This window comes from Mangifera indica, chromosome 5 (assembly GCF_011075055.1).
Source record: "Mangifera indica cultivar Alphonso chromosome 5, CATAS_Mindica_2.1, whole genome shotgun sequence".
NCBI lineage: Eukaryota > Viridiplantae > Streptophyta > Magnoliopsida > Sapindales > Anacardiaceae > Mangifera > Mangifera indica.
In genome coordinates this window covers 16,251,213-16,264,743 of record NC_058141.1, presented here as the reverse complement: position 1 = coordinate 16,264,743, position 13,531 = coordinate 16,251,213, and the positions used below count along the sequence as shown (strand labels likewise).

The 13,531-nt window shown below is 36.1% G+C and overlaps 3 protein-coding genes across 4 annotated transcripts; 2 read left to right on the top strand and 1 right to left on the bottom strand.

Annotated features, from left to right (window-relative positions):
* Nucleotides 1–105: 105 nt before the first annotated feature.
* On the top strand, nucleotides 106–3,583 carry LOC123216787 (protein PALE CRESS, chloroplastic). Of its 2 annotated transcripts, none has more exons than XM_044637355.1 (7): nucleotides 106–400; nucleotides 516–583; nucleotides 878–1,072; nucleotides 1,656–1,742; nucleotides 1,976–2,026; nucleotides 2,621–2,800; nucleotides 3,155–3,583. In XM_044637355.1, exons 1-7 carry the CDS (start codon nucleotides 289–291, stop codon nucleotides 3,389–3,391), a joined length of 930 nt encoding a protein of 309 aa, XP_044493290.1. In that variant the 5' UTR covers nucleotides 106–288; the 3' UTR covers nucleotides 3,392–3,583. The 2 variants fall into 2 exon arrangements, with proteins under 2 accessions (XP_044493290.1, XP_044493289.1); XM_044637354.1 differs by having other exon boundaries at nucleotides 147–400; nucleotides 516–664.
* Nucleotides 3,584–3,723: 140 nt separating this feature from the next.
* LOC123216786 (isoamylase 2, chloroplastic) lies at nucleotides 3,724–7,316 on the bottom strand. Its single transcript, XM_044637353.1, has 2 exons — nucleotides 7,164–7,316; nucleotides 3,724–6,620 (listed from the first exon to the last, which is right to left on the bottom strand). Exons 1-2 carry the CDS (start codon nucleotides 7,311–7,313, stop codon nucleotides 3,975–3,977), a joined length of 2,796 nt encoding a protein of 931 aa, XP_044493288.1. The 5' UTR covers nucleotides 7,314–7,316; the 3' UTR covers nucleotides 3,724–3,974.
* A 217-nt stretch (nucleotides 7,317–7,533) lies between these two features.
* Nucleotides 7,534–10,486, top strand: LOC123216788 (tobamovirus multiplication protein 2B). Its single transcript, XM_044637357.1, has 6 exons — nucleotides 7,534–7,675; nucleotides 8,664–8,729; nucleotides 8,813–8,877; nucleotides 9,514–9,604; nucleotides 9,993–10,076; nucleotides 10,149–10,486. The coding sequence occupies exons 1-5, from the start codon at nucleotides 7,544–7,546 to the stop codon at nucleotides 10,029–10,031; spliced, it is 393 nt and encodes a 130-aa protein (XP_044493292.1). The 5' UTR covers nucleotides 7,534–7,543; the 3' UTR covers nucleotides 10,032–10,076; nucleotides 10,149–10,486.
* Nucleotides 10,487–13,531: the final 3,045 nt, after the last annotated feature.

Sequence of the window (13,531 nt, the reverse complement as noted above, 5' to 3'; positions counted from 1 at the left end):
ATTATAGGTCATCGGTAAATTGACAAAGAATTAATTGCATTATTATTTGGAATTTTGACTATTTATAATTGATAATATCCCCTTCCTGGAAGGTCAATCAGATGCTAGAAAAACAAGAAGGTTTTGATGGAAAAACAGAAGTGTGTGTGTATAAAGAAAAACCCCCAAGCCAAGGCTCATTTAATTCAAGTGTTGAACCCAAAACCATAAGCAAAATATCGTGGAAGTATCTTACTCTCCGACCTTGCCGCCTTTGTCTGTGCTACTGTAATTTGGAAGGTGATAGAAATGGAAGTGAAAATTTTCCCTCTAACATGCGCCCCTCTTTTATTATCTTCGTCTTCCTTCCCCACGAACGTACGTATCTCTCATTTCAGGACCAAACGCTCACCCGCAATTGGTTAGTTTCTTCAAAGCCCATTTATGTTCCACTCCCGAAGTGCCTTTGTCTTCTTCTTTTTATTTTTTAATGGAAAAAATGATGTGTAAGTTTGTGGGGTCTATTCATTGGGCAGTTCTGCGGAGAAGCGCAAACAAGGAAGAAACGGTTTTAGAAGGCATGCCTAAGGAGTATTACGATGATGTATGCGTCTCCCTTGTCTCTGTTTCTCTTGTATTTATTATTATTATTATGGTTTGGCAGCATGACGATGCAGGCGAGAGGGTAACTAAGATGGTTCTCTATTCCCTTTTACAGCAAATTTTTTTCTTTTGTGCTTTCTGTTCCACTAACCAACCATGAACTTTTTTAGAATTAGATAGTTGATTCAGGGTATTTTGAGCTGGCTAAAATAGCTGGACTTAATTTTTAGTACCCGATAAGTTAGTAAATTATAATTTCTGATCAGAAGCTTACTTTTACCTTCTCTTGTTTTAGGAATGGCAAGCTCGACAACGAGAAAAGACAAAGGAGTTGCAACGAAGACGGCAAGAAGAAGATGAAGAAGAGGAAAGAAAGATTCAGGAATATCGTGAAATTGGCCTGCGGTTGAAGGGATATCCAGAAGAAGATGTCAGAAAAGCAAGAAAATTGGTCTCTAGCTTTATCAGAGCTGAAGAGGAGGTGGAAGAGGTAAACAATCCAATATACTTGAATCATAGATATTTACATTCAGAAGGTCAATTTAAATTATAGGTCCTAAGTGACAAGCGTAGCTTTATGATATATATGAATTTTCTTCATGAGTCCGTATATCCAAATGAAGAAAAATACTTTTCTTGTGTGGGAACTTTACCTTGTAATCATATAGCATAAAAGGTGTATAAACCTTTTGGCCTAAACTGTTATGAGAAATAGCTTTTACTCTATTAGTTTGAAATCAGAAGAATGTTCTTTGGTCTTAGCTGGATAGCTTTGTTAATTTGCTTTTGCATGACAAGTTCTAGTTACAAATCTTTTGGATTTTGAAGTTTGATCCTTTCTTAATAGAATTGCTGGAAAGTTTTTTGAAAAAAAATATTTCATGTGAATTTACTTATTCTCCCCTTGTCTGCCTTATCAGTGCGCAAATACCTACCATATCTTTTTGCCAAATACACTCTGTTTCATTGTCCTCCATCCCTATGCGTCCTTCATGAATCTTCCAGTAACAGATTATGTAAAGTAAAAACATTCATGTCAAACAATTGATTCTATGCAAGTTATTGTTCTGCAGAAAATTGAAGAAGCTTGTGAAAAAGGAGAACTTACTGAACTTGTTCTGCTGGTCATATGGAATCGCCTTGATCTCGCTCGACGTGATGTAAGTTAGTGTTAGTATCATTACCATTTATTGGTTCATTACTTCATTTTTTCTATCCATCTTTCCATTCAAGGGAATGTTAATAATGTGATATTCATTTAGTATTGATTCATATTACATGATTCTATACTATGATGTCAATATGGTCTCTAAAACTGACTTCCAAATCTACTTAGAGGTAATATAACAAAGATACCACTGTTATTTTTTTTCAATTATTGTATTTTTTCCAGGAAGAAAAGGATGCTATAAGAAGTCTTGATCTGCTATACAGAAGGGTTGAGGTATGCACTACAGTTGATATTTTTAGTTCCAGTCACAATGTTGTTACTTTCAGTGATGGGGATCAAAGAGTTTCATAGATAATTAAAATTTTTTGAAATTGTATGACCATTTCTGACATGTGCTATATTGCCCGATTATGTTTTACTCTCTAGGTCCAGTACTGAATGCTGAATCCATTATCCTGCATGAACACTTGGGACGATCTTATACAAATCTTGAGCACTTTTGGCATATCATTTTGTGTTCTTGCATGTTATTTGTGTGCATGGTGTGTATGCACTTTGTTATGTGAGTTGCTGCCTTCAGCGCTTTATAGGATTGGATTGAAAATTTTCAGGTGGCATGTCTTTTGTTTATCTTTAAATAGAAATCAGAAGATGAAGAAAAGAATACAGTTGTTAATCTTCATTCATTTCAACAAGTTATGCAATTTTTTTTGGTTACTGTTTTGTTGTTATTCCAGCTTACACATACTGCATGATATGAGATTTTGCCTTTTACTCCTCTGGTTTCTTTCTTTTGATTTCTCAGTTCCTTTTTGTTTATTATTATTTGAGAAAGCCAGATTATTTAAGTTTCAGTTAACTTTTCAGACTGAGATTTTGAAACGGGAAGCTACTCCTGCCATGAGACTGCTTAATGATCTTCTGAATATGCATGATGGATTTGATGATGAAGGGTGGCGGAAGAAATGCAGAAAACTCATGGTTGATACTTTTCCACGAGAGGATCCATTTACCATTCTTGTGCCAGAAGGATTTGACATTGATAAGGTATGCTGCAAATTGCAAGATCTGTTTAACTGCTCCAGTTGATGTCTGCTTACACGCTTAGTAACCTGCACTCAATCAACAAATTGCCAAAAAAAAAAAAAAACCTACATGATTGCTTAACTGCATGCAATATTCTATACCTAACATTAAATATATATATACACACACACACACACACACACATTAAGACAATCCTTCTGGTAGTTTTAAAATTCTGAACAAGAGAAGAAACAATAAAGATGGGTCCTCAGACATTGTTATTGTAATACAAGAGTTGTTTTTAATGTTTTAAATTGAGATGCTTGAGTTTTTACAAGTAACAAATTGTAATGAGTCCCTAAATTTGTAAATCAGCATCATGGGCCACTACCACCACCACCACCGGAAGGAGACGATCCTCTGTTGAGGGTAGATTTTATCAGAGAGGTTGATGCATTGCTGAAAGAGGTAAAGCTGGAGCAAAGTGAAGTGCAGAATTCTCAAGGGCTTGATCCCGAATCTGTTGCAATTAGGTTGAAGCAACAAGAGAAGCAACGAACCATACAGCAAGTTGAGGCTTTGTTGGATCTGGCCCTTCATTTGAAATGGTAGTTATCACTTTTCATACACAACCTATATCCATATTTTGTTAATCTCCAGTTAGGTCTACGGGACAGTTCCATTGGATTTTCATATTTTATAGTGTTCTGTGTTGTAAATATCCTAGTAAAGTGATTATAACTTGTATTTCATGTTAATTACTTAGTTGAACTGTAATCTACAATGTTTTATGCTTTTCGGTCACCTCTGCTGTAGCATTATTGCATTGTTCTTGTATCTGCAAAGCTGTTCAGCGAAAGAACAGGAATTATAACTCTACCATTGCAGAAACGGGATGCCAAAATTCATATGATAAGTCAAATACGATACTTTTACACCGGAGGTAAACATGGAAATAATTTATTGGGTGATATTTCTGCATTTTCTTAATGAAGGTAACAAACTGATAATGGCCTTATTGAAACAAACTACCAAATGTACACTGGGTTCGCGGCAGTGATATTTATCTCAAGCCACCTCTAAAATTCACTGCGCTTCTCAACTTTTATCCTAATAATATTGTACAAGAAGTAAAAAGTAAAGGTTCAAATCCTACAATTACAAAAATCACCTGGCATAGATTTCATTGCTTGGCCTACCTAGAACTGCTGGCCTCAAATAGAGTGCAACTATAAGGCTTCATTTCATAAGTGTGTAACCCCACCACCTGCTCAAGGACAGGTTCACCCTCAATTGAGAAAAACCCTGGGAATTGAAGAGCTGTGTCAACTAAACGATACCATGTCATCCCTTCCGGTGGTGGTGGTAGACTAACATTCTCCGGTTGGTTTGATGCATTGAAGGCCATATATATGTCACCTTTTATATGAGATGATTCAGAGTTCAACTGGCTCTCAAATTTATCAGCCATAAACCTCACAGCCAGGAATTTGTGGGATGCATCTTCCCATCTTGGAGGAGACAGGTCACTTCCATACCAGTTAATATTTTCTTCTTTCAGAAAGTTTCGGCGCTGAAGGAGGTCACCTCGCTTCTGTCTAAATGAACTCAAAAATGAGATGAATTGTTTGGTTTGAATAGCAAAATCTGTTGCCAGAGCATTCCAATTGAAAAGTTTCCTATCAGCATATGAAGGGGAGCCTCCGGATGATTGGCCACATTCATCCCCCATGTTCAGAATAGGAGCACCCAGAGAAACATACAAAACAAAGAGAAAATTCCGTATCTGTTTAAGTCTTCTTTCAAGGACAGCAGATCTTTTTGTAGGTCCTTCTTCCCCACAATTCCAACTTAATTCTGTAGCTAGCTGGTCACTGCTGAAGCTAACCAAATCCACAAGGGGAAGTCCAGAGTTCCTTGCAATAAAATTGAAAGAATAAGCTGGGCCACGTCCATCTGAAAAGACATCCCCATTCCCACAAAGCCGGGTTGCAAGATTGCTGAGAAGACCCTCACCTCTCAAAAAATTCCTCACATCATTGCAGAATTTTGTATTTACTTCTGCCCATCTTGCCCAATGAGGAAAATGAATTTCGTTTGATACCAAATCGCAGGGATCCCAGTAATCTGCAATTATTTTCACCTTTGAGAGAAGGGGATCGAATGCAATTGCTTCAACCAAAGGAGGGCGAGACAAATACTCACCGTGAATACCTCTCAACATAGAGGAAGCATTTATGAAACAGAAACCATCTATATGAAACTCAGTCACCCAATACCTCAGACTATCCAAAATCAGCTGCTGAACTAAGGAATAATTACATTTCAAGGCATTCCTAGTTTCCAAGTCTTCAACCTCTTTCCCATAGTAATAGGATAAATTATCTATTCCTTGCAATGCTACAGCATCAGCAGTATGGGTATAGACAACTTCCAGTAAAACCTCTATTCCATTGGCATGCAACTTCTTCACCATTTCCTTCATAGAATTAATTGCAGATATACAATCACCAGAAGGCCCATGTAACGGCATCGGTGAGAAGAAATGATACGGGAAGTATGGTCCTTTTTGTTCATCAAATGGAAATATTGGCTCTAATAAAACTGCATTCAAGCCAAGATCTATCAAATGGTGTATCTTCTCAGTTAAACCAGAGAAGGTCCCAGCTATTTCAGTTGGTAGCTGACTAGACTTGTGCTTTGTAAAAAGATTCACGTTCAACCGATAAATCATTAGCTTTTCCATTGGTAAGTTCAAACGAACATCACCATCCCAGTCAAAAGCAGGTGTCTTGCATGGTTGTCCAAGGTACGTTAAAAGCAATCCTGACTTACAACGACTAGGGATCGAATTCAGAATAACTTTAGCATATGGATCCAAAAGGACACGCTCTGCATCAAACTTAGACGTGTTTCCCTGACTAAGAGCCTGCTTGCAACGATAGCCGTAGCCTACAAAATTCCAGGAACGTTCCACTGAAGCATGCCACACATCACCTGACCGATTGACATAGGGATCAAGATCAAGCTCTAAAGCAGGTTCCTCTGCTTTGATGTCATCATACAAGCATAGAACAACACTTTCTGCATTCCTTGAAAAAACAGCAAAATTGATGGAATCATCAGTTGGAAAGGAGAGACCCAATGGAGCAGGAGAACCGGCATTGAAACCAACTGGCACACAAAAACTTCTCTTCAGATGACTCCTGATTTCTGAGTCACCCGAATCAGAACCTAATGGAAACTTCAGCAAGAATGAGAGATAGAGGGGGGATTGTTTTGCCTCAAACTCCAATTCAACTACAAATCTACCAAAAGAATTCTGCATAAATGGGGTTTCAATCATCTTGGTTTTGGCATCTTGAATAGATAGTTGAGATTCCAGAGAAATGAAATTTGATGAATCAGATCTGAACACACCCCCAATGAGTACCAGCCTATTGTCACCATTACTTGATTGGAAGGATGAAACTTCGATCTTCACTTCATGTTTGACATCTGTTTTTCTAATAAAAACATTCACCAGACCGCCAAGTTCTGTCCTAAACAGATAAGTGGACATCTTCTTGAGTTCATCAACTTCAGTACTCGTAGTAAATATCTGCTCGGTTTGCTCAACAGAAACTCGCGAGGTAGCAAACACTCTTAAATTAATATCTCGATTAGTTTTTACAACATTCTTGAAAGCTTCTCCACACACAAGTTTTCTTTCCACATATATTCTCCCAGGTGCCTGCGTAACTTTTGATTTATAGATATAATTTGTGGTAGCAGTTGTTTTAGATGATTCGATGGCTCCACAGCATGGCCGTATTGCAAGTGATAGTGGAAGAGTTGCCATCTATTGTTGAAAAAAAAAAAAAGCTGATCACCAGAACCAGAAAGCAGAACAAAAACTTGCAAACAAGGAGATTTCCCTACTGAATTTGAAAAGATGTTCTGTTTAGAATTTGGAAGAATCAGTTAAGTTTATGACTATATCAAAAGAAATATGAAGTTTTGATCGTGTTGCAAATATATTAGATGCATTCCCTGATAACCGAATCTTAAAGCAGTCTAAACATTCCTCTGCTTTCACATAAAGAACCAAGTTTGATACGCAAATTGTGTCTATACAAAACTTTAGGCAATAATTGGATGAACACAGAAGATGGAAAACACAAATCCAGGATTTTTGAACATACATGTCAAGTGAATTGTACGATCATCAATATAATCCTAAAAATGTGCTTATCTGATTAACTTAAACCATATTTTAATGAGAACGATATAACTTCCGAGTAGTAAGAAGTTCATGAATAACAGATTAAAACCCAGATGAGCGAAAGACGCAAATGTAAGATAATCACAGAGAATTAAGAGAAGAGAGTTGCGTCGAACTTACATCATTAAATGCGATGTTCAGAGTTGATGAAAGGCTGAGAGAGAAATTGATACTGTGGGGAATGATGATAATGATGATGAGGGAATTGGCAGTTGCACATGAATGACACAGAGTGCAGTGGACTAAAAGACAGAAGGATTTGCCCTTCATTCAAAAAATAAATTAAATAGCTATGCTAAGGGCCGCACTGCACACATCGGGAGGCTTTTATTGATCTAATGTGGATCCTGTTGGGTCGAAGCCCGAATAACCAAACCCGGATGTTAGATACGGATTCACGGAACCGAGTCGAACTATGTCAAAGTTTGTCTGATAAACTCGCGGGTCACAATCGATAACGGACCTGTGAGTATTTATTGGTGGTGCTGAAGTGTATAGAGATGGCAACGTCAAGTGGCGGCGGAAGCAACCGAGAAGGAACGGCGAAAGCGATGGTTAGTGACCAGATTTCTCAAGCCATACTGTCCATCTCCAATCTTCTCCACCTTATGCAAGACTCTTCGCCATCTCAGGCACGCACCACCTCTTCTCTCTTTAGTTTCATGCTCGAATCATTTAATCCGATCTACATCGAATTTCATGAGAAATTGTTGCAGGGCAAACTATGACAATCAGCCTTATCTAGAATTTAATTTGAGAAATTTTAATCTTAATTATTTAGAATTGAAGTAGATTTTTGGCAAAAATTAATTGAGATGGCAGTCTCTAGATAATTTGTTCTTCTCAATTTCGAATGCGTCATGAAAAAATTAGTACTAGCATTCTAGGCACAAACATTTATGCAAGAATAGATTTCGAAATACTAATTCCAGACAGTGAATATCATAATTCGATTGACATGGTGGAAAAAGCATCTAATGCAATTGAGAAGGCCACATGAAAGAAATTATAAGGGAAAAATTAACAACTATATTTGTGTAATATCAAGAGCAATATGGATAATTATTCTTTATCAATAATTTAGCTGACGCCAGTGGATTGTCAATACAAGTGATTCAGCCCTGTGAGAAGTACATTAGTGCTAATTTCTATGTAATGGTGAGTTAATAATATTCTGATAAACAATTCGGGCTCACTAGTATTACTAAAGTTTTCAGCTTCTAAAGCTTAAGTTTAATCTGTGTGATGCTGTCTGGGGTGATAGTAAAATCAAAGGCAACTGGAGGAGAATTATTTGGATGAGTCTGTAAAGTTATATCTCTGCTTTTTGCCTACAACACTTTGGAGATATGGAACCCTGTTGTTAGGTCTTTATTTCTGTCTTTGATACATGCTTTGCCTCTGGATATCCACCAACACTGAGATGTGAGAAGATCATCTCCTTTTATAGAAATTCTCTTGTCTGTACTGTTTGGTTTGTTATAAGGTTAAAATATCTTGGAAATTTTTTAATGGAAGGTTCCAATTTCATTACATTTGGATTTTTAAAAGTTTTTTGCCTTGTAAAATTTCATATACATATTCAGTTATACTAATATATTACATTTATCTGATTTGCAGGTCCAACTAATGAAGCTCCCAAAAAACCTTTTGGCAAAAACTTCCATGATTAAGAATACAGGGCAAGTATGTATCCCTTTTGTACCAAAATACATGTTTGTTTTAGGTACCAACTTGCAGGACTATTGATTGACATCTTGTTGATACAGGTGTTAGAGCAGATGCCTCAGGTGATTTCTTCCCTGGATGCACATATGGAATATGGATTACAAAGGTTGTTTTTCATTTTGTTGTTTTAGGCGTTGCTGATTTTTGTGGCATAATCTTCACTTTATACATCTAAATTTGACATTTCATTAGCAGATCAGAAGTCACAAGAGTGTTAACAATTTATTTTCTTAGTATTTTCGTATAGTAGATCTTCGAGGTTATTAAATGTGTAAATTTTAATTGAAGATTTGATATTAAACATCTTGCACATTTTGAACATTAACAAATAAAATAAACTAAGGTAAGGACTTTTGGATATTATGCACAGAATATTATACAATTATTAAGAAATAGTATTTGATGAATAACAATGAATATGCCAATTGTTTGGGGTTGGCACTATGAATGCATGGTACCTTTTAGCTTCAGTCTTCATTCCAAATAACAATTGACTAATGTTATTAACTATATGATGCACATGTGTTTGTTATTTGAATACAATGGAAATGATGTGTTAACATAAACAGTATTGAGTAATTGGAATGACGTTTACAACAATTGTACACTAAATGCTTTGATGGGAGCTTAATTTCTATAGTAAGAAATGGAAATGACATGCTTCAGTTTTGGGCGTAATGTTGATAAACTCAGTTTTATGCATTTTTTGACTATCTTTTCTGATTTCGGCTATCATTCACAGTGTTCCTCATCTGAAACCTGTAGCCCAGCTACTTGCAAATATGGAGAGCTGCCAACTTAATTCTCTCTCGCAAGCTCATCTAGCTCAAAAGGTGCATGCATGACCTTTCTCTCTCACTTCTAATGAGTGCAAAATTTATGTTAAAAAACCAGTCACTCACCATATGCTGGACTTCTGATTGTCAGAGTTGTTCTCATCAGTAGGCCCTTATAGATTGCCCATTTATTAATTGTTTGAAAATTTAGTACTAAGATGTCTCTTTGCTTCATTTCTTTTCATGACTAAAACTATGTTACTAACATTGAATACTAATTTATGTACTAACGGTGATGTGTCACAATTGTTAAACCAACCTTAATAGCTGGATTGACTGATTAATTATGGGGCCATTTGTCAGAGTTCTTACTATCCTTTTATTGCACATTAAAACTTATTGCTCTTAACTGACATTTATTTGTTTCAACTCCATTTTATCACAGGAACCTGAGTTGGAAAATCATCATAAAGACGTGGAGTAACCGGCCAAACCTTGGATCCATTCTGCAGAGTTCTTTGTTAGCACGGTAAGACTATGACTTTAATCTCGGCAAGCCTCTGAATCCAAGATTAAAGGAATTGTTTTCTTGTGGAGCCAGGTTGATTCAGAACCAACCGTTGGACACTGTGGAGGTAACAAAAGAATGGTCCATCATTTGGTCAAATTGTTTGTTATTTGTCATAATATGCCTCCGTCCCATTCACTGAATGTAGCGGAGAACATAAATATTTTCATTTTTTTCTCCTTGCCCTTCATACACGTTTTACCTTGGGAAAAAAAAAAAAGAAAAAAAAGAGAAAAGTTGCATGATTTATTGACTTAAAAATGGATACCAAGTATCACTTTCCTTCGTTGTGCATTGTTTCTTGTCAAGCACGCTGTAATTGGCGACTTCTATTATTTAAAGTGGAAAAGCTCCATTTTTTCTTGTTTTCACACTTGCACATGGCAGTACAAAGAGGATTACAAACAGGGCAAAAGTTGACGAAGACTTGGACTAGCAGTCTGTAGAAATTTGAATAAATGCTCTACGAGTAGAAACTTCGCGGCTGGAGAGCACCCTATAGTGACATTTGAATACGGGGCTTCAATTATCTCCATGATCAAAGTTACAAAAGTTGCATGTTCGACCGTGGCATAATCTTTGTATATTTCAGTCGTATAACTTCACTAGTGATGCTAACAAAATAATTATACAGAGAAGACATTAATGGCATTTGATAAATATAAATTGCTTGATTTTGCAGAACAAGAATTGTAGTCGACGTCGAGCACAAAGCAGTTGGCCTGATTGGGGAAAATTTTGATTAGGGAAATTTTAAAAACTAGGCAAAATTAAAGGGGTCTAAGGAAATTGCCCAAAAAATTCAGGTTTAAGCAAAAATGCCCATGTTTTGTGAAATGACGAAACTGCCCCCATATATAAACACAGCAAATTTTTACTGTGCAATTCAAAGAAAATTCGAATTTTTTCCACATCCCACGGCAATCCCACGGCGAACGTCATTTCCGTCGATTTTCTTGCTTTCCGGCAACCGAAAATGGAAAATAATGTTATCACATCTCCCGTAATCTTATTTGGATCAAGTTATTGCTCATATTATTGAGATTTGATTGAGATTTTTGGGTTTAAAATTTTAGGGTTTACGGTTTGAATAATGCTTAAAATGTTTCAATTTTTGGTTGTTTTTGTTGAATTGATTGAGGGGTATTATGTTATACAATGTGTAGATTTGATTTATGAAAAAATCGGAGGTCGAAACGACCAAAAATTGGCTGCCGAAAGGATCGGCAGTCTGCCGTGGGAACGGAGTTTCCCACGGCAAGACGAATTCTCCCACGGCAGTTGAATGGACAATGGGTTTGGGGGGGGGGGGGGGGGGGGGGGGGGGGTAAACTGGCTTTTTTAACACATTGGGGTGTCGGGGAAATTCTTAGCCCACGTCGGGTTTTTTTGAAATTTCGCAGGTTGTCGTGGGAAAAGCCAAATTACGAAACTGCCCCCTTTATAAACACACCAAAATTTCACGAAAATCCCACGGCAAGTTCTGTTTTTACTGTGCATTTCCACGAAAATTCCACAAGTTTTCCTCCTCCCACGTCAATCCCACGGCAAAGGTCATTTCGGTCGATTTTGAAGCTTTTCGGCAACCGTAAATGGCAAAGAAGGTTAGTATATCTCCCGTAATCTTGTTTGGATCAATTTATTGCTGATATAATTGAGATTTGATTGAGAATTTTGGGTTTGAAAGTTTAGGGTTTACGCTTTGAATATTGGTTAAAATGTTTGGATTTTTGGTTGTTTTTGTTGAATTGATTGAGGGGTTTTATGTAATACAATGTGTAGAGTTGATTTATGTAAAAATCGGAGGTTGAAACGACCAAAAATGAAGCGAAATTGGCTGCCGAATGGATCGGCAGTCTGCCGTGGGAACGGAATTTCCCACGGCAGGACGAATTTTCCCACGGCAGCGTCCTTTGCAAGTCTAGTTGGGGGGTAAAGTGGATTTTTTAAAACCTTGGGGAGCCGGAAGTTTCATTTCAAAAGAGGGGGTTTTATGGATATTATTCTGTTTCCAGGCACCCACATTAATTGCATGCCAGTTTCCTGAAAAAGCAAATACTTTTTGACTTTTTTTTTTCTCTTTTTCAGCAACTCAACATTAATTGCATGCCACATTAAATGCATGCCAGTTTCCTGAAAAAACAAAATAATTATGTGTACAAAATCTTTATTTAAGTACGATTAAGACCTAATAAATCATTAAAGAATTTTTACGAGGGGTTAAATTGCAAATTTTCTTATCCACTGTTTTCGATCGTGTAGTTTTCGAATTTTATATCCGTTTTCAAATTTTGGTGCTTTTTGACACAATTTACGATGTAACGACGTTATTTTAACTTAATATTTCGATATTTTCATTTATAGGATATATCAAATCGATTTTTTCAATTTTTCAAATGATTTTTCGGTTAGCGACATTCATAAGTATTTCAACTGATAGAGTTCGAATTTTAGCTCTGTTTTTTCGAATTTTACCATTTCAGGATATATCGAATCGTATTTTCATGATCTCCGAACGATTTTTCAATTATCGTCATTTTAAGGTATTTCAGCGTATAGAATTCGAATTTCAGTTACGTTTTTTGAATTTCACCATTTTAGGATATATCGATTCGTATTTTGACGATTTCCGAATGATTTTCCGAGTATGATCACTTTAAGGTATTTCAACGTATAAAATTCGAATTTCAGTTCCGTTTTTCCGAATTTCACCATCTTAGGATATATGAATTCGTACTTTCATGAGTTTCGAACAATTTTTCGATTATCGTAACTTTAAGGTATTTCAACGTATAGAATTCGAATTTCAACTCCATTTTTTCGAATTTCACCATTTCAGGATATATCGAATCGTATTTTCATGATCTCCGAACGATTTTTCAATTATTGTCACTTTAAGGTATTTCAGCGTATAGAATTCGAATTTCAGTTACGTTTTTTCGAATTTCACCATTTTAGGATATATCGATTCGTATTTTGACGATTTCCGAATGATTTTCCGAGTACGGTCACTTTAAGGTGTTTCAACGTACAGAATTCAATTTCCAGTTCCGTTTTTCAAATTTTACCAATTTAGAATATATCGATTCGTATTTTCAAGATTTTCGAACTATTTTTCGATTATCGTGCCTTTTATGTATTTCAACGTATAGAATTCGCTTTTCATTTCCGTTTTTTCGAATTTCACTATTTTAGGATGTATAGATTCATATTTTCAAAATTTTCGAACAATTTTCTGATTATCGTCACTTCAAGGTATTTTAACCTACACAATTTGAATTTCAGTTTCGTTTTTTCTATTTTTCGTCATTTCATGATAACTTTTTAGATTGTTAACATTCTACGGCAGTTGAACGTATAGAACTTGAATTTCAGTTCTTATTTGTTAAGTTTTGTCATTTCTTTTTTAATTATTT